This window comes from Prunus mume, linkage group LG7, assembly GCF_029339155.1.
Source record: "Prunus mume cultivar Tortuosa linkage group LG7, ASM2933915v1, whole genome shotgun sequence".
Classification (NCBI taxonomy): domain Eukaryota; kingdom Viridiplantae; phylum Streptophyta; class Magnoliopsida; order Rosales; family Rosaceae; genus Prunus; species Prunus mume.
In genome coordinates, this window is record NC_142704.1 from 6,949,221 (window position 1) to 6,973,488 (window position 24,268).

General features: G+C 34.8%; 3 protein-coding genes across 3 annotated transcripts; all 3 read right to left on the reverse strand.

Annotated features, from left to right (window-relative positions):
- Positions 1–979: 979 nt before the first annotated feature.
- On the reverse strand, positions 980–2,983 carry LOC103338376 (transcription factor MYB98-like). The gene is given in 4 exon segments (XM_008241573.2): positions 980–1,613; positions 1,616–1,787; positions 2,100–2,226; positions 2,331–2,983. Coding segments are annotated over 4 exon segments (1,443 nt in total). The 3' UTR covers positions 980–1,122.
- A 568-nt stretch (positions 2,984–3,551) lies between these two features.
- LOC103338353 (SGNH hydrolase-type esterase superfamily protein) lies at positions 3,552–6,187 on the reverse strand. The gene is made up of 6 exons (XM_008241552.3): positions 6,015–6,187; positions 5,851–5,928; positions 5,141–5,281; positions 4,685–4,761; positions 4,372–4,536; positions 3,552–3,996 (listed from the first exon to the last, which is right to left on the reverse strand). Exons 1-6 carry the CDS (start codon positions 6,111–6,113, stop codon positions 3,828–3,830), a joined length of 729 nt encoding a protein of 242 aa, XP_008239774.1. The 5' UTR covers positions 6,114–6,187; the 3' UTR covers positions 3,552–3,827.
- Positions 6,188–7,637: 1,450 nt separating this feature from the next.
- On the reverse strand, positions 7,638–13,842 carry LOC103338352 (putative boron transporter 2). The gene is made up of 13 exons (XM_016795814.2): positions 13,703–13,842; positions 12,522–13,250; positions 12,251–12,333; positions 11,949–12,141; positions 11,716–11,854; positions 11,340–11,505; positions 10,972–11,138; positions 10,668–10,841; positions 10,474–10,569; positions 9,628–9,765; positions 9,223–9,542; positions 8,729–8,999; positions 7,638–8,263 (listed from the first exon to the last, which is right to left on the reverse strand). The coding sequence occupies exons 2-13, from the start codon at positions 12,623–12,625 to the stop codon at positions 7,964–7,966; spliced, it is 2,151 nt and encodes a 716-aa protein (XP_016651300.1). The 5' UTR covers positions 12,626–13,250; positions 13,703–13,842; the 3' UTR covers positions 7,638–7,963.
- Between the last annotated feature and the right edge of the window lie 10,426 nt (positions 13,843–24,268).

The following is a 24,268-nucleotide window of genomic DNA, read 5'->3' on the forward strand; positions in this document are numbered from 1 at the left end:
CTTTTCTTTTTAATTAGTGCTGCTCTTAGCTTAATTATCTTGAGTTAGTTCGCCAAGATTGAAAGATTTGTTAATAAATCATTATTTTTGTAATGTTAAAACGTCTTTTTAAGTGTCATCATTAGTTTTGTTACATATAACAATTAATAATTAGTAATTAGCCCGCAAAGCGCTTCACCATAACTTTACATCTTGTTACAATAGTCATCTTTACTTGATACTATTACTAGTCTAATGGGCTACGCTAACATTCAATTTCCCTTACCGGCCCCATTTGCTTAACGTTTTAGCCAATGGTATATGCTAAAGCCTACGGACAATGTGTTATTTTGTAAAACCCCAAAAAAAAAAAAAAAAAAAACTGTGAAGTAATTTTAAGTAGGTTTTTAGTTTTGTGAATTTCCTTTGTATTTTTTATTATTATACAAGCTATATCTATTTTAATCTAATTTAAATTACGGAAAGGGGAATTCGACACTGGGTGCGGAGTAAGGAGCACATCCGCTCTGCTTGTAAATTTCCTTTATCTTTACCCCTACATGTTTCATCTCTATAATTACAAAACATAATGCAATTTCCATTTATTAAAAATCCCTGACCTTATACCGTGGGATTACTATTACCATTATATGAAAACTTATCACACATAACGTAGGCTTCCACATTATATCACTAATCATACTTATGTTTGCACTTCGTGAGTATATTTAAAAAATAACTTCAGTAAACAAAAACACTTAAAATCCTACTTAATAATTAGTTAATTAAAACCATTATTACCTATCAGCAAGAAAGAACACATGATAGACTCAAAAACCATTCACATATAGAAAAGCTATCAGTACAAAATGAGTACGTATATATATTATTCCAAACTCACATATCCTTCTTATTCATAATATGAGAAAGAAAAAAGGTACTTTTCTTCAACTTCATGCTTAATTAACCCATTTATTAAGCTTTGTATTACGTAGATCAACCAAAAATAACTTCAAATCCAATTACATCCCTCCTTTCTTTCTTCTAAATTTTCTTCCAAGAACATCTGTATTTATCTGTGTGTAAATATTTTTATGTTCCAAAAGATTATGTTATATTAGTATTATAGAATCACCAGCTTATTTAGTTCACTTGAGATATCATCTCCACCAAATCCAGCTCCTTCTTTACTTCACTACTCTCCATCACTGGACCCACATCCACATCCACCTGCATCTCCATCTCAAAATCTTTCTCCTCATCAGCAACAACAGAAGCTTGGGCCATTATTTTACCATCAAAATCACCATTGTTCTCACCGAGAACAGGAGCACAAGGGATGTCATCAAGGAGAGAATCAATGCTGCACCCTTCTTGAAACATGTTATCGTCGAAACAAAAATCGTGGTCCTCGTTGAAATCATGGTTTGGAACCAACCGATCATTTGCGCATGAAAATCCCACATTGTTTTGTGTCTGTTGAGTATGTGATTTGGTGCTGCTGGAGGCCATGTTGTTTGGTGATGTGGCATTGTTGTTGCCTGACTTGTTCTTTCTCTGGCGCCCTGTGCTGCTGCCTGTTGAGTCTAAATTCAAGCTCTTGATGTATTCTTGCAGAAGAGAGCCTCTGGGTACTTTGATCGACATTTTCGCTTCGAATATTGCCTTCTTTTGGTTGCATTCCAGTGGTTCTTGATGGAGTTTTCTGTCCTCCCAGGCAATCTCTTGGCAATTTCTGCCCACTTGTTTCCTATTTCTGCATGAGCTTGAATCAGTATCTTGTCCTCCTCCTCACTCCACGTATCCTTCTGCAAAAATTTAACTTATGAAGAAAGGAAATGCAATAAAACCATTTGCCCCGCTTTGTTATTATATTACATTGTGCACCATATCACTCATAAACACGACACGAGACCCAACTATACTAGTGTGTTACAAACGGATCCAAGAATGTGATGTAGCATTAGTCATCAATATATTGGAAACCCAAAATCAATTTCATGTTATTATCTAGGTGCATGTCTAGTTTTTATGATGATCAATCTTAATCGGTTAGTTTCAAAGGAATTAAGATAAGAGTTTTTACTTTTTAGAGTACATAGACGACTTTAATCGAATACCTTGATGTCAGGCCTTAGGTGGTTATGCCATCTCTCTCTACACTGCTTGCCAATCCTTCCAGGCAACATTTGAGCAATATGAGACCATTTTCTCACTCCATATTGTTCAACCAGTTGAATTAAGAGCCTGTTTTGACATCCATATACAAGAGTAAATTAATATCAGAGATCTAAAATTAGCCAAAATGCAGCCATATTGATTTACTGCAACTAAAATTTTGATCTTTGTACCTATCTTCTTCAATTGTCCACTGGCCCTTGACCACATTTGACTTCTTCCGACCTTTGTAAGTGGACCCTCTTGTTAATGTGGACACTCTGCTCTTACCATTCATGCCAAATTTTTTGTAATACCCATTTTGATCTGTATTGTTAATGCATGAGACTTCATCTGGCACCACAAAATTCATGGGTTTAATATCTTGGTAATCCAAGGGCAGGAAATTAGTTGCACTCCTATGAGATGAGCCCATCAAATGATCAAGTGGATCTGATGTGTGAGTTGGGAAATTCAAGTACCCCGAACCACTTTGAAAGTTGTCCAAGACTTGACCATGTCCCATATTTGTTTCTGCATTAAGAGGCTTACACTCATAAAATTTAACATCTGTAGTTGAAGCTTCGTATGTGTAAGTTGTGTCATTGTAAGGATCAAAACATGGGTTTTGGACCCCAAACATGGCATTTGATGAAGACCCATTAACCTGAAACTGGTGATCAAGATGGTGAAAATCTTGAAGGTAATTGTAATTACCCTTTGATGATGATGACGAAGCTTCAAAGGGAAACTCATCTTTCATGTTGTAGAGTTTCATCATGTAGTTGTCAGGGACAAGTAGTGGAACTTGGGAGGCAAGGTTTTCCCTGAGCTTGTTAAGCTCCATTACAGATTTTTCAGCAGTAGAAATTTAGTACCAGGGAAATGGGCAGCTACTGTTTTGGGAGCTGTCCTCCAGTGTACTCTTCTTTGCTTAATAGGTGAGGGAGGAAAAGCATTTATTGTACAGATAGATCATGACCGTTGATTCTCCATCATCTAATGGTCATGGTTGCTTAGCCTAGTTTTTTTTTTTTACCCTAAGGCTTTTATTTGTTGGTCTCGAATTTTTGTTGGATTTTATTCCAACTGCATTAAAACCATTGAATGAAGTTCTTAAGTACTGTAATGGCGTTATGTTATGCTAATTACTTTGTTTTTCCATGTTTTGGTATATGGTCAAAGAAAGTCAAGTCATGGACAAACTTTAGAATAAATAGTTTTTACTCTTATTAATGAAGTTAATTTAGGAAAGTCGTTAAGAAGAATATTTACTGGTAAAACTTGGTCGTAAGTAATGAAACACAATAAAAGCATGTCAAAGTTATTAGACTTAATCGCCACTGTTAATAGCAAAATGTTTACATAACGCCAAGCATTTTATTGCCTTCTTGTAGCAACTGTTATAGATTAAATTTTGAGAAAAGAAACTTAGGAACTATCACCCTTAATCAAAGGTATAAAAGAGACATGAATGAGTTTAGTTTGCATCAAGTTTACAACCCACAATTCAATCTCAATTGATTTCAATGCAAAAGAGATGAAATATTCAGTCAAAGCTTTCAAGTTTCCTATATAGAAAGCTGTATATAGTGCAATCGCCAACAGAAACAATGTGTTTCTAGGGTAAATATTAATGTAGCATTTGACTCTGAAAATTTGGAAAACTTTAAGCAGACAACGAAATTATATTATGCACATCGTTGCTGGAAAGCTTTCTCAGGGTTCTTCTCATCAATGTCTGAGTGGTGAGGGAAATCATAAGGCATTTCTTCAGCAGAAAACCATGCTTCCCTGAAAACTCTTACAACTTCTTGGTGGACTACAGCATTGCCTTCTGGTGTTAGGTGCAACCCGTCACTGCAACGGAAAGCAAATAAATTACGACAGATTATTCAATCTCACACTGTCAAAAGCTTAGACTATATTACAGTACATATGATCTTCGTGTAATTTAGATCCCAATTCTAACAATCACACAATTGATTAGATGTTCATATGCCTTCACACCTCAGAGTCCTACTCCTACCCATCTGCTTTTCCTCTTCTTCTATAATTTTTTTTTCCAAAGAAGAAAACCAAGGAAAGAAAATGATCTTGATCTGACTTTTAAGGCAGTATCTAAGGTACTAATTAGACAAAAAGTGATTCTTTGCAAGAGAAAATCTGGTTGCAGCCAATAAATGTTCAGTTATTCAATAAACTATACAGGTTGAAGCTTCAAAGATGGCAAACCTCAGAAATTTCTTCTGCCAACCCTCCGTTTCCTGCAACTTGGACCAAAGATTGATGGAGCGCAGACCTATTTCCTCAGCTAGCTCAATGCACTTCTTTGCATAAACTCCTGTCACTTCATTCATCCTCTCTGGCTCTTCCCTAGCATCCTCACCATATAAAGATCTGTGGAGATAATGGAGGGGACAACAAAGTGCAATTGACACCATGAAAGAAGGTAAAGGTGCCAAGCACATAAACATGATGAAAAACAACAACAAAACAGTTATGTATATGTAGTCAATTTTGAAATGAGAAGAAGAATAAATCGTACCTGGCATATTTATTACGCCCATCCTCATCAACAGGTGGTGGAGTAATAAGCACAATCAAAATGGTAGGAGAACACTTCTGCAATCAAAATCACCATATGTAATGAGATGGGTCAAATAATTGACTGTGAAAATAGTTGCACTTAGAAAAACATGTGCAGAATGTATAAGCACATCTGGAAATTACAGACTCTAAACTCATGGGAAGTAATAAGTGCCCATATACAATGAGCAAGCAAGTTCAAGTCTGATGAGAATGCTATACCAGATAAATATTAGCCATTTATAAAACAAGGCACAAGGAATTGGGTAGCCTTAAACATGGTCTAAAAACTCAACGGTATACATGAGATTATGATAATGATGGAGAATTTAGGAAGAGATGGTTGCCCTTATGGTTTCTCAGAGAACAAAACTTAGAGGCAAAGACATAAATGAGCGAAAGGAACGTGTTGAACCTTCATATGAAGAACAATTTTTCTGAGATTCTCCTTGTACTCTTCAACAGGAACATGTTGTCGTTCACTTGTTCTCCCCAAAATAGCAGCATCATTGGCTCCAAAGAAAATTGTGGCAGCAGCAGGAGGCTTTTTAGAATCCTGCATATTCATCATAGTGGCATGGTCAATTTCATTAACGTTTCTGTTTCCATCAAGTTCTACTATTTTCCCATATGCTTCCAAGACTCACTTTTTTTTTTCTTCGCAGGCTTTTACTGATTAAATATCTAATCTACCATCTCAACATGATAACTTGATTTATCAGATACTGATTGTGGAAGTTACTCCAAAAAGCATGACAATTTTCTGCTCTAGTATGCAATAATGACACAAAGTATCTCTCTTTCCCTCTATCTTAGCACCATTACCACCAGTTGATCAGTAAAACACTAAATCCTGAAAAAAAAAATATATATATATTCTAAGTAGATAAACAACCATAAAAGAAATTTTTTAAAAACAAAGACTTCGACTTTGTAATATCAAATGCTTAATGAGACATGTAACCAATAGGAACGAGGAGGTAAAACAAAAAGCCAATTGAATTAACTAAATAAAAAGGATAAAAGCCAATCAATGGATTGCCAATGCCAAACCATACCAACAAAGCTTTTACAAAAATGAAGAAGATGCAGCATAATTGGTAGAGAATGAAGAAAAGAATATACCAGAGGGAAGAGGTGCTGCATCAAGAACAATGCCCATCGGGTGTTGTACCCACCATACCCACGAACTTTTACATCAGCCTATCAACACCACCATCCCAAAAGTTACCAACATTTACGATATTAACATTAACAGGAGAGAGAGAGAGAGAGAGAGAGAGAGAGACCTTGCGAGAGTAAGTATCAGCTAGAGCGGCACCCCAGCCACCTGATCTGAAGGATTGCTCTGTAATTGAGTCTCCGAACAGCACAATCTCAGGCCTCATGAGCAATGCTTCTTTCTCACTTCTTCTCTGCTCCTACGCGTTTACCGTTGTGCCTTATACTCGTTCGTGTTCAGTTGACAGGTGAGAGTGAGAAACTGTCGTCTCTTTTAAACGACAAGTCGTTTCCGAACACGGTAGAGGAAAACGATTTTTCTGGGTTAAAACCGTAAAATGCAATTGTCGCCAATATGCATTTGCACCAAAATGAAGGCAATGTGCATTTCAAGGGATTATTGCTCAAGGCAGGCAAGCTGACCTTTCTTTCCATGTCTTGTAGATATTTTGCATCTAAAAACAAAGGATATGCTGGAATTGATGAAATGAACATTGGAATTCAATGTAACTGTGAGAATGTTTGAATTAGTATTTGGGAATTATTGCTGTTTCGGAGTTATTGTTTGACCAGGTACAAACTGGAATATTGACTTAAGACTTAAGACTATTGGTTGAAAATTCGTAATATGCATTTGCACCAAAACGAAGGCAATATGCATTTGTTTGGACTGAAAATGGAAACAAGCCCATTTAGGGAATAGGATTTTTTATATATTATTATCTAGAGGTTTTGCTCATTAACTAAACCCTAATTTTGAAAATGGGCCCCCAATATTTATTTGTTGACCTAAACTTGGTTTTCCGGACTCGTTTCTGTCAGACTATTTTAAGTCATGTGTGGCTGTGAGTGGAGGTATACTGTATGAGTTTGATGTTGTTGATATATTCGTCTCTTTTGGTTGTGGCCCCTTTGTGGGTAGTAATTGTAACTCCTTTTTGGGTTGTTGTATTAGCCCTTATAATTATTGTATTTGTATTGCCCCGTTGTATTAGCCTTTATAACTATTGTGTTTGTATTGCCCCGTTGGTGTAAGTTATGAAGACAATGCGGTTTGACAATAAATAAAAAACATTTGGTTTTGTGATAAAAATTATTAACATTCAGTTATGACATCAACATACACAATCAAGTCCTTCCACGAAGTTACTAGCTTTAGCAGCTGAAAAGTGAACCTTCAACAATAGCTTCATGGGAAATTTTAGTTTGGTAGAGTGCTTCTGGGTCCCTTAATAAGTGGGTTCACAATCTCTATCAGTACCCATAAAATTAAGTGGAAGGCAAAACAAAAGGACCACTTGGGTCTAAAACACAGGCTGGCGTCAAAAGTAGATTATATCATGTAGTGGAGACTAAGCATGCATTAAATCCACCAGTTCATGCATCAAAGGATTATTATGCAATCTGTTTCCTATCCATATCAATAAGTCTTTGAGTGGCAGACATGAGTTGCAAAATCATAGTGGCATGCATGATAAGCACAAAAGAGGATTCTGAGCATATTCAAAGTTACAAACTGATCAGCCAGCATTAAGAAGTATAGTCTTATACAGAACAATCTGCAGATCATTGCAGGTGCAAGCATGAATATAATTTTATTCTCGAAAAACGTAAAAAGGATAACTTATTCCCACACCTTAAGCATCTCGTATATCATATCATCATCACATTCCAGAACATCAGAACACTACTTTCCAGAAGTCCGTGAGTATTCCTCATTCTCATTTTTGAAAATTTCGGTCAACTGAAATTCAGATAGTTTGAGAACACATAGTTGCTAAAAACTTTGGGAAACACTGAAGGAAGAGATTGGCTATGGGATTTCTTAGGCTGCATAATTAACGTTTGGTTGAAATACGAAAAATCATACATATTTCCATTATCGTAATCATCTTCTCTGTCCACCATATGTTAGAAACAAGGTTTAGAAACAGACTGACAAAGATGACACTTAGTACATAACCTCTCGAGCACCATTGCCAATAATAATCTCACCAGAATCACACTTATAGGAATTTTAGCTTGAAGAGCCAGGAGTGGTCTGTCCAAGGATAGATGACCCAGGGCTGGGAGTCTGCGTTCTTTCAAGTCCCTGTCGGGGGCTTCTTTCTCCTCTCAGTTCACTTAAATGGGGGCTGTATACTCTCTGTGACGTCCGCGGGCTATAAGCAGGTTTTATACCTTCTAGTGAAGTAGGGGTCAAACTTGATGCTTTTGGGCTCTGTGTATGGCGGATCTCACCACGGCTTCTTGTGATAATTTCATCAAGAATCTCCCCACCATCAATGTTTGTGATTCTTGACTGAAGATCCTGATCCTGTCATGCATAGAAAGCATCAGTACAGAACTTTTAAATGATAACCTAATAAAGGCTTTCAGTGAGCACTCTAATTTCTTAGAAAATGCAGCTTAGGATAGCATCTGAATACCATATGTTCTATTAATATCAAACCGAAATTGGATTTATAACCATCTGATCCAAACTTTGCACATATGCATGCATTGTTAGTGCACACACACCTATAAATGCTTTTTTTGAATCAGCATACAGGTAGATCAATCAAAAGTTTGTAAACATTTTCTACATTCAAATTTTATCAAGGGTGCAAATACGGCTCTGATGGGCAGCAGGTCCAGCTCTGGCTTATTATCATGATAATGAATTCAGGATGTCATAATGTTATCAAATATGACCCCTGAACAACTCAATGGGAAAGAGAGAGAGACAGAGAGAGACATTAACAAGTCTAACTGAACTGAAGAAAGGATCTAGACAACTTACTTCAAAGGACATGTTGAAAGCAATGGTAGGGGCTTCCTCATATTCTGCAGCATCCAGGTCTTGAAGGTGAGCTCTTTTGAAAAACTTAGGGAGCAAATACTGCCGCACTGGGACCAGAAGCATGATCAACAATGGGAAAAGCACCCCAGCAATTGGGATCCATGTTAAGCCAAAACACATGAGCAAGTAAGCCGTCTGGAACAAGGTGAAGGTGGCAATTGTTTTGAAAGGCACAGTCTCAAGAAAGGTTCCATGATACTTCTCCAGCACCCTAGCAAGTTAGATGGTGGTTACCATTTAACAGATTTTCAAAGATAATACTAGTCATGATTTAGATTAAGAAAATGGTAATGTGTATTACAACTCCATATTTGACGCTTGAAAGTATAGGAAATGGATCATGCGTGTCTAGGTATAACAGTTGACTTACAATTTGAAGAAGAGTATTTGGTCATAGAATCATTTGCAAATTACAAGGGAAAGCATCAACTTACTTGTATCTTCGACTTGGAGCAGTGAAAAGAAACAATATCCTCTCCCAAAATTGATTTCCAGGCAAGCTTTCAATCGCCATGAAAGCAAAATATCCCCAAAGAACAGAGGTTGGGATTTTCTTCAAAAAAGGCATAGCAGCTACACAACCACAGACCATCAATGCTTGAAGCAGATTGCTGAGGCGTTGCTCTTTCACTTCAATAGGCAAAAGATCATCAATATCCTTATCCACATCAAAAACAGTCTCATCAACGGGGGCATCAATGTAGCCAGCACTTGAGGCCAATTGGACTGTGGATTCTTTCAGCTCTTTTAGTCCCTGTTTGAAGCACAAATTTTAGCAAGAAAAGAGTAAAAGATGTAAGCTTCTGAATTGTTCAGTGATAATGTCTAAATAGATTTACCAAAGCAGGTGGACGTTGGTAGACCAGTGGAGTCTGCATTTGATTGTAGGCTTCTTGCATGCTCTGGTATAATTGACTCAAACTTGAATTTTTGCGTATACTATTTCGTGCTGTTAATGCAAGCTTATTCCGCAAAAGCTATTCCAAAGAAAAGAACAGATCCATTCTATTAATTTAGATATCAAAGTCACAATAAATTGAAGTATTGACCATTGCAGAAACACACTAAAATGAAACAGAAGAAATGACTGAGAGATGTCCTGTCAGCGAGAATAAACAATAGCAGGAACACGGTCTGGATGAATAATTAAACCACGTCAAAACACTAAGGTCATGATATCCTGATTGTTCTGTCTATAATTACACGGTGAAGTACAAAAACAAGGCCTTCAGATTGTTCAATGATTATATCACTTGAATTATAAGTTTCAATGGAATCAGCCTCTATTGGACTTAGTTGGATGTGTATCCTCTAATGGTGTAGAGTTTAGGAATTTTTCTTTCTGTTATTTTCTCTGATTGGGCAGCACCTGTATTCTAGAGTGTATTCATGCTAGTTTCTTGATGTTCGTTGGTGAATGTAAATTATTCTTTGGTGTTGAGCAGCAGATTTTGTTTCAGTGGACACCTTGCCCTCTGTTATGCACTTTTATGTATTTATTTAATGGAAGTGTGTTTATTAAATAAAATATGAAAAATATCCTGTCTGTGTGCCAGGGATCCAGAACAAGAGAGAAGCAAGTATTTAGAGTCATAATATCCATATTTTGACGTCAAATGCACACCAAAGACAATTCATGCAAGCACATATACTTATCAGAATGTTTCACTACCAGCAAACTATACCTGATGTTTTAGAGTAGCTAAGCTTTTTGTATGCATTGGAGATTGTGGAATTACTCCATTGGAAGGGGGAATGCCAAGAAGCCCACATAATATGACCTGGAAGTGAATAAATTCAGAATTCAATGAAAAACTTTCACGATATATAGGTACATAAAATATCTACCTCAATTTGAGCTGGTCTGAAAGCAGCTTACCAGAAAACCCAGAAGGAGAAGGTCATAGTGATATGAAGCTGGTTTATTTAGATTAAATTCCTTCTGTTGGGCAAGTTGGGATGCAACACTATGATCAAAGTAGTAGAGCACAGCAATCATAGTTGCTGGTATAAATGCTCCAACTATATATAATGGAGGTACATTCATCATCTCCTGCACAACTTAAACAGCATGAGTTCCTAGCTACGATTTAAAGGCAAGAAAGCACAAATTTGGCTCTTTAAGACCAATTTAGACTCTAACGGAAACAAAATATTAGGCAAACAATCACTACAATATCCACCTTGACAACTGTCCAATTTGAGTATGCACCAGGAGACCATGGGTTTGGACTGAAAAGTCGTCTTGGGATTCCTCTTGGGACATCATTAACTGGTATGTAAGATACAGCAGTCCAAACAACAACCATAAATGGGACTCCATAATCCGCGATAAATCCCCGTAGCCAACCTACAGATACGATTACATTTGACAGACAGAAAAGCTACTAAGATACATAGTTGACACGGTAGATGTGCAAAATTGATCTCTCTCAGAACACCAATTAAATTTTTCAAGCTGAGGAAGATTTGCATTCTAACCAATAACCTGCAATGAATATGACTTGATATTTCAACTTTTTACTTGAGCTTGAAAGTAAATGCCACATACCTGCTCCATAACGCCAGGATCTAGCTTTACGGCTTCTCAATGCAGTTAAAAGAAGGCCAAATGACAGAACTAATGCAAACATTCCATTGCCGAACCGCCAAGCAGGTTGGAGTGCAATCTTAGTAGGATTTTCTCTCTTAGGTACGCTAAATTCCTCCACAAGTCCCTGTCAAATGACATTCATAAGTTGAGTTCAGTATTAAAAGAATGGTTATAGAGCATAATGGTAGGTGTAGAGATCTTAGATATTTAGCTTATTTTTTGTTCCTGAATTCCCTTATGGAATTCATGTATAATTAAATCTCAAAAGGTTTCGAATTCTTGTATCCAACATCAAATTGATAAATTAATAATGGAGGATTATAAGCAAACTCACCTTTATGGCCTGCTGCATAAAAAGCATTGCAATTAGCAGACCAAATAATTCACCAGCAATACGCGTAAACCTATTGATAATGGAGCATGCACCCAGAACGGCAAGCAAGAAGAGCAGAAGGGCTGTCCACACACATACCCTAAATGCCCATTATGCAGGAAAAACAATGTTCAGTTTCATCAAAAAATCAAATACTTTGTGATATTAAGATGTGCAGAGTGTTCTAGAGATACCATCCAGTCCAGGCTAAAAAGAGTTCCTGCCCCAAATCCTTCCGGTCCTTAGCAAAGTCGAACATAAATGTATACATCAATACTGTTGGCTCAGCCACCCCTAGTATGAGCAAGGGCTGTCCTCCAAAAATCGAGTGGATAACACCACAAAGTGATGTTGATGCAAGAGTCTGTACTGCAGTCAAGGCTCCATCTGTAAATATAAATACATATAACACTTGTTAGTATATTACTACCAAAATAGAAACTTTATGAGGACCCTGACAATAAAAAGAGAGAAAAATAAAAAGGAATTGTTCGACTTGTATTTCGTTCCAGCTGCTCTCCAAAAGATATAACTGGAATTGCTGAAGCAAAGAATATGTATGTTGTTGGGGCCAAGATCCTGAACGAAAGAAGATGATGGTTATGATAACTTCAGTAAGGTAAAATAAATGCCAATATGAAATACTATATGTTTGGATAGAAAACAAAGCTGGTCCTAAGCTGTGATGCTTATCAGATCATTTTGATTGGGAAAATTTTAGTATCTTGTCTGTGATATAAAAAATGAGAAATAAGATATTCACAAACCTGATACCCGCTCTTAAGCCACCAGTCCAATCCTGTTTGTAGCACAGAAGTCTCCCTTTGAGGTCATTCTTTATCCCCCGAAAGGGAACAAATGTTTCTTCCATAATATGTCCAATACTCAGGAAACAAGAAGGAAATGAAAACCTTTCTAGTTGTTGTTTGAGATACAAGTAACCAGGCCAATAAGTGAGGTGGAAGTTCGGATCCAAATTGCAAGGTACTCGAGAGGCTGATATGGTTTCTAAATTTGCATTAGGACATATAAATATATATAGGGGCAGAGAAAGCAAGATCTCTTGATCATCATAGGATTTTGAAGGAGGAAAACAAGCGGGAAAGAAGAATGTTGATTCATTGAACTTTTGAAGTATGATAGACCCTTAATGGGGTCCAAATACAGTAGATGAGCTTTACATATCAAAGAATCGATAAAGAATGTAGTATATATTTCTATGAAGAACAAAAGAATCAATTAGTAAAATCAACTACTCAGATTCCATATTTTAGAGGAGTCAAGGATCAACGAACGGAATTCATAGTGAATTAAGAAGTTCAAAATTAAAGAAATGAGCAGATACTTTCCATACGATCAGATCACAATTAGCGGTAAACTTTGACAAAGCTTAGATCCATCACCTCTCCCTTCTCTTATCAAAAAGGCCTCCTATAGTGCCAGAAGCATAAGAATGCTAATACACCAGATACTTGGTATAAATTTCCGAGCTTTAACTGGAAAATATCACAGTCAAGATAAAAAATTAATTGAAGTTTTCAGAGCAAGAACAAGCAAATTAGCGAAAACCCATTATCAGAAACTGCACTTTTAATGGCTTAGAACAATTTGAAGCAAATTGGTATTCACAAACAAGTAAAGACTTCTTTTTGCTGATAGAACAAAAGAAAAGACTTGAAATTTAGCAAAACTGGACAAAGGATTTCTATGCAGCAAGATTAGCGACACCCCATGATTGGAATTAACTTAAAAATGACTTATAACACTTTTGAGCAAATGGGAATCAACCAAACAGAGTAGAGAACCAAGAAGAAGACTATACTTGAAATCACATTATTCAAGAAAGACCCTTTGGAGCAGAAAAACACACAAAATTCAGAACTCAAGGAGAATGTATAAGCTTGCAGCACCTGAGAGCAGAGTTTTATAAAGATAAATGACTCAAAACCTGAGAGACTGACACTCCAATGTACCCAGAACAACAGCTACTGACTTCTGAGGCAATATTGCAAAATAGGAAGAAGCAGAGAGATTTTCGGGAACAAACTCTAAAAAAAAGGATTTTCGCGTGCTTGAGATAGTGTGTGGTGACTAGACTTATATAACTCTCCCATCCCAGCACTGGAATAAAAACTTACTACTTGATAGAGAGAGAGAGAGAGGGAGAGGGAGAGGGTGAGGGACAGTGGGAAATATAATAATTAGATAAACAAACCGCCCATAGGTTGGAAAAATATATATATATATATATAAATTATGGTTTAGGTTTCTACAAATAACCAATAATTATAAAATCCTCAACCCCATTTTATATATAGTTTCTGAGTATGAAGTTGAAAAATTTGCCTGAAGAAAGACAACCCAAATTCCTTTACTGTTTAAAGTGTAACCCTATGTGTGAGTTTCCCCATCTCCCTTTCTAATTTTGGCCAAAAAAAAATTCAGGATATTTTATATATAATTATAATCCATGTAGTCCTAAATAAATTGTAACAGTGAAATAAATATCAGAACTGGTGTTATTCAGTACTTATTTGTGAATTTGTAAATAATATGAGTTTTTTTTTTTTTTTTTTGGTTTTTTGAGGATTAATTTGTATAAATATTTTTTTTTTGGGGTCTAATTTTGTATAAATATGTGGTTGTGAGATGGGAGGGGAAGACAAAAAGAGTCATGCAACTGAAGGCCTTTTCTGCTGTCACAAAAGAGGCCATTAAAAAGATGGAAATTCAGGAAGGAAGTTTTAGGAAAGTGGAAATGTCCAAGTTAGGCTTCGTACTTGAGAGAATAACAGTATACCCAAACCCGTATAGGTGAAACACGTGTCAATATGCAAAATTTGGCTCAGAAAACCAATATTTGTAATCCACTCAACAGCCTTGAATTTTCGTTTGACACCACACTGATAATGATATAGACATTTGTTTTTCCCGACATGAAATTCCTTTTGTGTTTTTTTCTTTGGACCATTTGTAAATTCACAATTTGGCCTTTTCATTGTGAATTTTGTCCTCTTATAACAGTTCTATAAATAATCTTTGTGCTAAATATTTTATGACAATAATAAATTCATGCTTGGTTGTTTGGAGGAGCTCATCATCTAGCAATTCGGTATGTAGACTATTTTTTCTTTTTTTCTTTTTTTGAGGATCTTTAACTATAGTTATTAAGAGTATTTTTACCCACATTAGATATCTCGAGTTCAAATTTTTCCTTTTGAATACCGTTTGCTCTCAAAAAACACTCTAAAGCCGTTTTCACTTTGAAGGGGCAGGAAAGCCATTGTTCTTCCTCCCCTCTCCATTTCTCCCTTCCTCAATTCTCTTCTTTTCCCCAATATACATAGACAAAAGGTTTCCCCTATTTGTCTTCATTTTATAATGATTTTCCCCCACTCATCACAGGCGGATGCGTCTCAATGTCGAATCTCCACCTGCGTTTCGATGTCGGATCTCTACTACCATCTTTTTTGCAGTTTCTTCATGTTTGGAATAAGTAGTAGAGACTTTTTAGGTTTTCTGTGTAGTTTTCACCTCTCTTTTTTTGAGAGTTTTTCACCTCTTCTTTGTGAGAGTTCTATTTGTATTATTATGGTTTGGTTTTTTCAAACTTTTTCTTTTTCTTTTTTTTTTTGTTTCAAGTTTGCACTATTAATTGGAATGCTTATATCATAGTTTCTTCGATCCTGTGTGATCATTAGTGGAGGAGCCTAAGATTATCTTAATTTTGATGTTAGATTGCTCCGCTATTGTAATGGGCTTTTGTGGCTAGTTTGTATTAGTCATTTGTGGTTAGTAGCTTTTTTGACTGAATTATGAATGCAATCCCAAAATTTCTCAACAACTAAAAAAAACTTACCATTTGCTCTAGGATGAAAAGTTCTTTTTTAGTTTATTTAGGACCATTAAGTTTTTTAGTTTTATTTCAGACTATTATGACATGATTTACTAGAAAATTAACAATGGGAACCACATTCATGGATGACTAGCAGTTGTTGAAGGCAAAAGCAACAAAAGGAACAATCACCATCACATTCTCTCAAAAAATTTGAGAGAAATGCTTATATGTTATTGACTTACATTTTAGAGGTCAATTTCGGAAAATACAGTGTTGGTATCCCTTTTTTTTTTTTTCTTTTTTTTTTTTTTTTTTTTTGTTGGGTGGGTACTTTCACCACCTCGTTCCGTACGTTCTAGAAATCTTGATTATATTTTAATCTTAATTTTTCTAGGCAGAAAATGTGAGATGCAATTTGAGCCATAACAATGATCAACATTTTAATCATCTAGGGTGTGATGTGTTGAAATCCTACATCTTTACATAACTAATATTTTGATGATGACGTGGATCAAGGTTTCGACAAGCCATATATAATAGGGACATTTTGGAAAAAGCAAAAGGAGAGAGAAAAATTTTAAAAGAAGCAAAAATGGACAAAAATACCCTTATTTATTTTTAGATTTCCTAAGGAATCCAATACATTTGCATGTCTTTGATTTGAAAGTTGAGTGGTTTTTTTGTCCTTATATAATATATATATATATATATTTTTAAAATGAAACATTAATTCTAGGTTGAATTGATATGTCGACAAAGTAGCCTCAAACTTCCTCGTGAAAAGTTGCACTTATTCTCAGTGGCCTGGCCAATCCTATATACCTTTTTAAGATGGTCGGATATATACTCCCACTATTTGATTAATTTTAGTTTTATTTATTTATAAATAATTTAAAACCTAATCGAAGATGTGAATTATGACAAAAGTGTGAAACAAATAACTATATATCCATGCATGCAAGGGCGGAACCAGAAATTTTTCAACGAGTGGGCTAGCTAAAGTTATTAGCTTTAAAATTTAGTGATTATTTTTTTTTGGTACTTACAATTTCTATAGTCTTTCTAGAAATAAAAGTAAACATTAAATCATATAAACCAAGCTAGTTCATAGCTCCATAGACTAATTTTCAATAAGTTTTAACATAAACCAAATATGGGTTTAACACCATAGTGGATTGAACATCTAAGATTTTTTTACCTAGATTGATCTTAGGTTCTTTCATGCATTCATATCATAGATGAAAAGTTATTTTATGTAAAAATATTGACTAAGTATGAAAAATGGGTTTTCGAAATAATCATTTTCTTAAGATAATTTTTGGCGGCTTTTATTCCTTACACATCAAATAAGAAAACTTGATTTTATGGGATTTTAGTATGAAGTATATATTGACTTAATGAGCCATTATTTTTAGCCTAAATCGTATTTTGCACTAAAACAGATTTTTCATATTTTGATTTTAGTGGGAATTTGATTTTCTAGTATTTTTATTTGAATCCAAATGGGGGGTACTTCCTTATTTACATTGTAAACTTAAGTAAATGGAGTAATATAAAAATAAATAAAAGTAAAATGACAAAGACATTTACTTAAATGTTGAAAATGGAAATAAGGTAATCTGTACAGCACCACTGACTGGGCTAATACTGAAAATAAGTTAAATATATATATAAGTTTTATATTTTTTTCTTAAAAAACCACACTGGGCTACAGCCCACTGCAGCTCTTAGTGTGGTTCCGCCCCTGCATGCATGAAGCACCATATAATATAAACAGTAAGAATATTTGAGTACAGATATGATAAGTATCTCGATCGATCGATTCTGATGCCAATAGATTTGGAATATATGTTGTTGAAAATGCTTTGCTCAATGGATTTGGAATTGCATATGAACTTATATTCCTAATTATTCCGGGATACGATACCTTATGTCTAGCAAAACATGAGGCAAAGATGTTGCACTTCAAATGCACCAAAATGTGATAAAATTGGACAACTCAAACCAAGATATTTTTAAAGTCTCCATCCCACTTACTTTATCATATTATGAAGTTTTATGAATTATTTTATGGGACGTGGTGTATCAATCATGGGACAAGTGAATTTGCTCGAGTTAATGCGAAATCAATTATATTATCAACAGTTTGACAACATAAAAATTTAAGATTGTGCGATAAGAAAATCTTGATTAAGATGTATAATATTCACTTGGTATAACTCGTCCACATTATAAATATAGTAGATATTTACAGGGACGGGCCCATGATTTAAAAATGGAGTGAGCTAAATTTACTTTACTTACAAACATGCTAAAAGGATAGAAAACTTGATGATAGGCGAGAATTTCATTGATTACAAAAAAAATACACAGAGGGACATAATAAGCCTAACCCCTCAAAATGCATATAGCACATGTACATAGAAACTAGCAAGAAAAAAAGTCAAGAAATAAACATGCAATTCAAATATAAATAACACTTATATAAGTTACACCTTTCCTAGTCTTCACAAAGTTAAAATAACTAATTATTGATTCATTATCTATATTATGAACAAATTCTATTTGATACAAGCAAGAACACCAAAATTAATTGCAAATCATATTTGATAATTCAACAAATCAAGCTAAAGGATGGTTTGCTGCGAAGAGCAAGGGTTGGCTAAGCTAAAGGATGGTTTGATGCGCAAGAGACAATGATTTGTGGGGTTAGTTAATGGGATTTTATTAGGTAGGATGGGGGTGTGTGGGACTTGCTTGGGTAGTCTGGGGTATTAATTTGAGCTATAAAATATCAAATGACCTGGGCTATAGCCTAGGTTAACCTACACATAAGACCGTGACTGGATATTTGTTGATATTATCCTAAAATAGAAAATATCAATAAAATATTATCACGTAATTGTACCATCCAATAATTTCTCCTTGTGAAAAGCTTTTCTTTCTTTCTTTCCTGACAACATTAGAGCATAATATCCTTTACACCCATGAAGAGATCAACTTCTTCTAAATCTATAAGGAATTGGATTCAAGCCCCATATATTATATATAATATATATAACTAACTAATTAAGACAAAGAAGGATATGTATGTCACCTGCAGAAACAAAAACAAAAACCTACCTTGTATTTTAAATGCAACAACTTGATGACCACACCATCCACCAACATAAAATAAATATTCTATAAAACTAAAAATATGGTTGAGTTGGAGGGTTTTCTGTCCGACTGACGCTTTCATGGTTGTCCTATACGGAAATCAACTCAACTCATTTCCGATGTGGGATTTGGGAGGCCAAGCACAAATCGTACACAGAAGCTCCAATACTAATTGTGGATTAACTATTTAATAAAACAAAGAGAAAGATATATTCATTTTCTTAGAGACGTAATCTCATTTTGGGTGAACGATCTGCTGTTTTTAGTTTTTTTTTCCTTTTCCGTAAATTACATTATTTTATGGGTCAGTTAAAATTTCAGGTTTTATATATTGACTTTATGTTCTTATCCTCCTTGAGTTGTTATCTTGCCACCCAAAAGAGAGACTTGATTGGTTGTTTAATTAAGCTCGTGATGTCATTTGAATATATTATCTTTAAGATTTGTGGCCGCAAGAGGAAAGGCAGTGCTACTTTACCCTAATACTCTACTTAAAAATTATATATTTATATATATATAGAGAGAGAGAGAGAGAGAGAGAGAGAGCTTTCGGTGAGAGATCCCTCAAATAAGTTTATTTGAGGAACATCCTTGTAGAGCTCACTACTCTTTGTATTTCACTAATCCAAACCATCGAGTTTGTAGATATTCATTCAAAGATTAATATCTCTACAAAAAAATCACTTGAATCCGATATCATTTGAACATTAAATTAAATTATTGAAATTTGAGTACTTTCTTAAAGCGCCATATTTATTGATTTTATTGGTCTCAGTTAATGCTTTAATGATTCAATTTGTTTGATTTTTTGCAATGATGATCTATGAATGAAGACTTTAAAAATAAACAGTTTGGATTGTTATTTATAAAATAAAAAAAAAAAATAAAATCGTAAGATACTCTAAAAGTTATCCCTCAAATGACAGAATGATGAAACAGAACATTCCATATACCCAGCATAGATACATATGAGCATCTTTTATTGTGTTAATTTGTTACAATATCCTTTTTATCCCCAAAGAGTATTAACATATAAAATTAAACACTTTAACATATGAAAATATTGTCCTATTCGAAGCACTTTATTCTCGCAAATGCTCTATATATAAGTCTACGATTCCAAAGTATACAATAGGAAGGTAGGGATATAGCAAAACAAAAAAAACAAAAAAAGAAAAATAGGGCTACCAGAGATTCCAAAGTAATCTCTACGTGCCACCATCTTTCATGTATCTCCTTTCTATTTCTGTTAATTTACAACTTTTTTCTTTTGGTAAAGAATTCATTTACAGCTAAGTTATGTATTTATGATTTTATTTTTTTTCCTCTATTATGTGTGGATGGCTGACTGCAGTTCTCTTGTGAGTTGCTTGGATGAAATGAGTAAATTTTCCTAAAAATTAATACCAAGTTTTCAATTTTCCAAAAATTTGCAGTGGACTGGATAACCTTGCCTAAGGGTGGTTCGTGGAGACCTCATCAATAATGCAATTGATTAAATAAATTACCAAATCCTGCAAAGACATACATCCAATTTCCTTTTTCATGTATTCGCTGATCAAATTAGTTATATAGCATGAGTCAAGAGTCGTAACAATTCTAGCCTTATCCATACACATTTCGCATCATGCGCATGCATGTCCAAATAATTTAATAATTTAATTTCTATGATTCTTGAATGAATATGACGAGATGATGCATGCAAGTACCTAATATGCTACAATACATCATATAAGGTCCAATTGGTTGGCTTGTTTTCTAATATCCAAAGAAAAAGCTAGGCCTTTCAAATAATTGTTACATCCATCATTCATGATTTCCAAGTTCAAAACCTTTCTCCTAAACTGCCATGACCATCTTATAGCCTTTAGCAGCGACAAGATAGCCTTTGCTTCGAAGGATAAAGCTTGCCTGTGTGTTCCCTGCTTGCCAATAATGTGTTTTTATGCGTCTTTGTCAGCTTATATATGTGTTTTTGTGTGATGATCCGAAACACTTTCATCACTTTGTGTGATTGATGCCACAAACTTACATGTTGTGTATTTGATTGATGCCATCTTTGTGTGAAGTAGAAAGAAATCGAACCCTTGTATAGGTCAATGTCGAATATTGTCATTTGTATCATCTCAACTGATCATCTAGTGCACTATCTTCAATATTACAAGTGAGATTTACATAGATGGGACTCATATAAGCGAATCACATCTTTGCAGTGGTACGTTAATTAGAATATCAATAAAGATGATATAAATAACTTTATTCTCTAGGATAACTGGCTTGACAAGGATTTCAAAAAGATTCAACAACTACTTGAGGGAGATTAATCTTGTAACTTGGAAGTCGAATCTATCAAATTTGTAGCAGCTAGCAGATTCAATTCGTTTGGCTCTTAATTATTTTAGTGGTCATCATCTGATTTGATGCATTTTTTTAGTGGGCAAAAGTGAAAGCAACATTTTCTTGGAGAAAACACTTTTCAGAAACTTGATTGTTTATGCTTAAGTAAGATAATTGGAAGCTCCACCAAAGTTTAAAAAGCAATAAATTGTTGTAAAACAAGGACATCGAAGCTTCATTTTCAATACATTAGGTAATGTGTCCTAATATTTCCCCCATGAATGATTCCAAAAGTATGAGATAAGGCCCGAGTGATGGCTATAGCTGCATCGAAAAAGAACAATATGGCTTGTTTTTTTCACCCCAACATCAATAATCTTCAGGTGCAACGATAATTTAAAATATAATTGGAGATTAATCTTCTCTCCTTTGGGTAAATTTTATTTAGTACGCTGTCTGTTTGACTTGAAACCTAACGAAGACGATAACGTGTCGAGTTGGGAACAAGGTCTTCAATATAAAACCAGACGTATCCACTCCAAAGCTTTTGCTGGATTGGATGATAGTAGTGCGCAATGACAAGAGTAATTAACTCTCTTAATTAGACCTGACAGCGACTTAATTTGTTCACAACAGCATCATGGCATAAGAAACCAGCAAATGATTCGACCAAATTGTATGTACAGAGAGAATAATTATATACTCCACCAAATTGGGAATTGTTCTTCTTTGAATATATAATGAATGTGTTTGGTGGTATCCTTGGTTAAGGTTTTTGTAGTCACTTGGTGGAACAGAGGTCCCCTTCAATAATATTAGAATCCAGTACAATGAACAACAACAGCAGAGTTAGGTCAATGGTTAGGTTCTCAAGCTCTGCCTGGAACCCATCTAGCCAGCTAGCCACATCCTTGTAAATGATATAATATACACATCAAATAAAGTGCTTATAGTAAAGTAAAAAACAATTGATCATCAAATATTAAAGAAGAAGAGAAGATGATTAAGGTTGAAGATGTTGTTGCTTGATGGGAATTTTTTGTGAGTAATTGTAAGTCGTTGATTTGGTAAATTCTATATTAATATTGTAAAATTCGATTAGTAGACATCGAAATTCATCGGATAGCATTGTTTGGTTACATGTTTGTTGTGGCTATTTGATTTTAAGAGAGTAAGTTGTAGCTGGAGGAGGAATTAATATCCAAGTTGTCTCGAGAAGACAATTTGAGTGTCCAAACAAAATGTAATGTAAAAGGCCAAGCAAATGAAGACAGAGAGAATGGCCGGTGAAAGACATGAAAGGATTTGACGGTGTTGTGTACGTACTGTTGTAGGGCTTGGGGAAGTGGGTAGCATATATTAATTGTTATGAACCACCATTGAAGTGAAAGACCAGATCCCTTCAAAGAAGATGATGAGTCTCCATTATATAATCATGCGACAAGGAGAGAATAGCACCACACCCACAACCCACCGATCGTCCTTAATACAGAAAATCTAAAATTATTTGTGAATTATGAGCAATAAATAAAAAGCCGTGTGGATATTCATAACAATAATAATGTAGCGACCTGTGCATAAGAATTGTGTGCAAATAAGCAACAGTTCCAATTGGCCTTTTTATTTTTCTCTTTTTTATTTATATTAAAATTTTAAGAAATATTTGTTATATTATATTTTATAATTGAGCAAATTACCATTTTACCCGTACTATATTAATTTGAACTTTGGTTTATCAATGTATTTTTTGGGGTTTTTGAATGTTTGACCATTCTCTGACTTTTGCTTTATATATATATATATATATATATATATATATATATATAAATGACGAGACGATGCATGCAAATACCTAATATGCTACGTACAATACATCATATAACGTCCAATTGGTTGCGGTTGCTATCTAAAATAAGAAAACTTGCGTCAAAAGTATGGTGGAGGCCAAAATAAGAAAAGCTATAGGTTTAGCTGAAAAAGTTAGCTAAATGAATAAAGAAAACTGAGTTCAAATAATTGTTGCATCTCATGGATTCCAAGTTTTTAAAACCCTTCTCCTAAATTCCATGACCATCTTATAGCTTTCAGCAGCGACGACAAGATATATATATATAGCTTTTGCTTCTAAAGATAAGATTGCCTGTGTTTCCCTGCTTGGCAATGCGTTTTTGTGCGTGTTTTTTGTCCGCTTAATTATATGTGCCATTAATAAAGGATTAGTGGCACTCAGATTTAATGGCGCAGTACGTTCTATATTATACTACGTATAGATCAAACTTCTATGGTGTGCACTTGATTAATTTCACCTTTGTGTAGTGAGGTCGAGGACAAACCCTTGTATCAATGGGCCTCGAGTGAGGATTTAGAATAGAGTATTGTTATAAAGGTTGGAACTTGCAGATGTGGGACTCATACGCGCTAATCTCATCTTCGTTAGATTAGAGAGGTGGTACACTGGAATATATCAATTAAGGGCCCGTTTGATAACCAATTCAATTTTAGTTTTTAGTTTTTATTTTTTGTGCTAGAGTATACAAGAAAATTAGAGTGAAAATGGGAGTGATGATGAGATTGAGAGAGAGGATGAGAGGGAGGAGTAACAAAATATGAAAACGAAATCTTGAAAGTGAAAAAAATTTGAAATAGATTTCAGTTTTTAGTTTTTGTTTTCACTTTTATTACTTCTCTCTCCCATCCTCTCATCTCATCTTCCCTTTCAATCCAATCTACACTCTCATTCTCACTTCCACTCTCCCTCTTTTTTCTCTATACTCTAACGCAAAAGAATAAAAACTAAAAACTAAAATTAAAATGATTATCAAACGGCCCTAAGACTAGCTTAACAAGGATTTAAAGAAAATTCAACAACAACTATTGAGGGGAGATTCTAAATAATAGTTTTGAAGAACTACGTACAAACTTGTTACTTGGAAGTCGAGTCTATCAGTTGACCCCAAAAAAAAAAAAAAATTGTCGAGTCTATCACATTTGTAGTAGCTAGCTAGAAGCTTAAATTCGTCTGCCTCTAGATTGTTTCAGTGGTCATTTGATTTGATGCAATTTTTTAGTGGGCAAAAGAAATTCTCTCACTATGAAAGCAACATTTTCTTGGACAAACACTTTTCAGGGTGTAGCTGCAGTTAGGAGCTTGATTGTTTATGCGTAAGCAAAAATAATTGG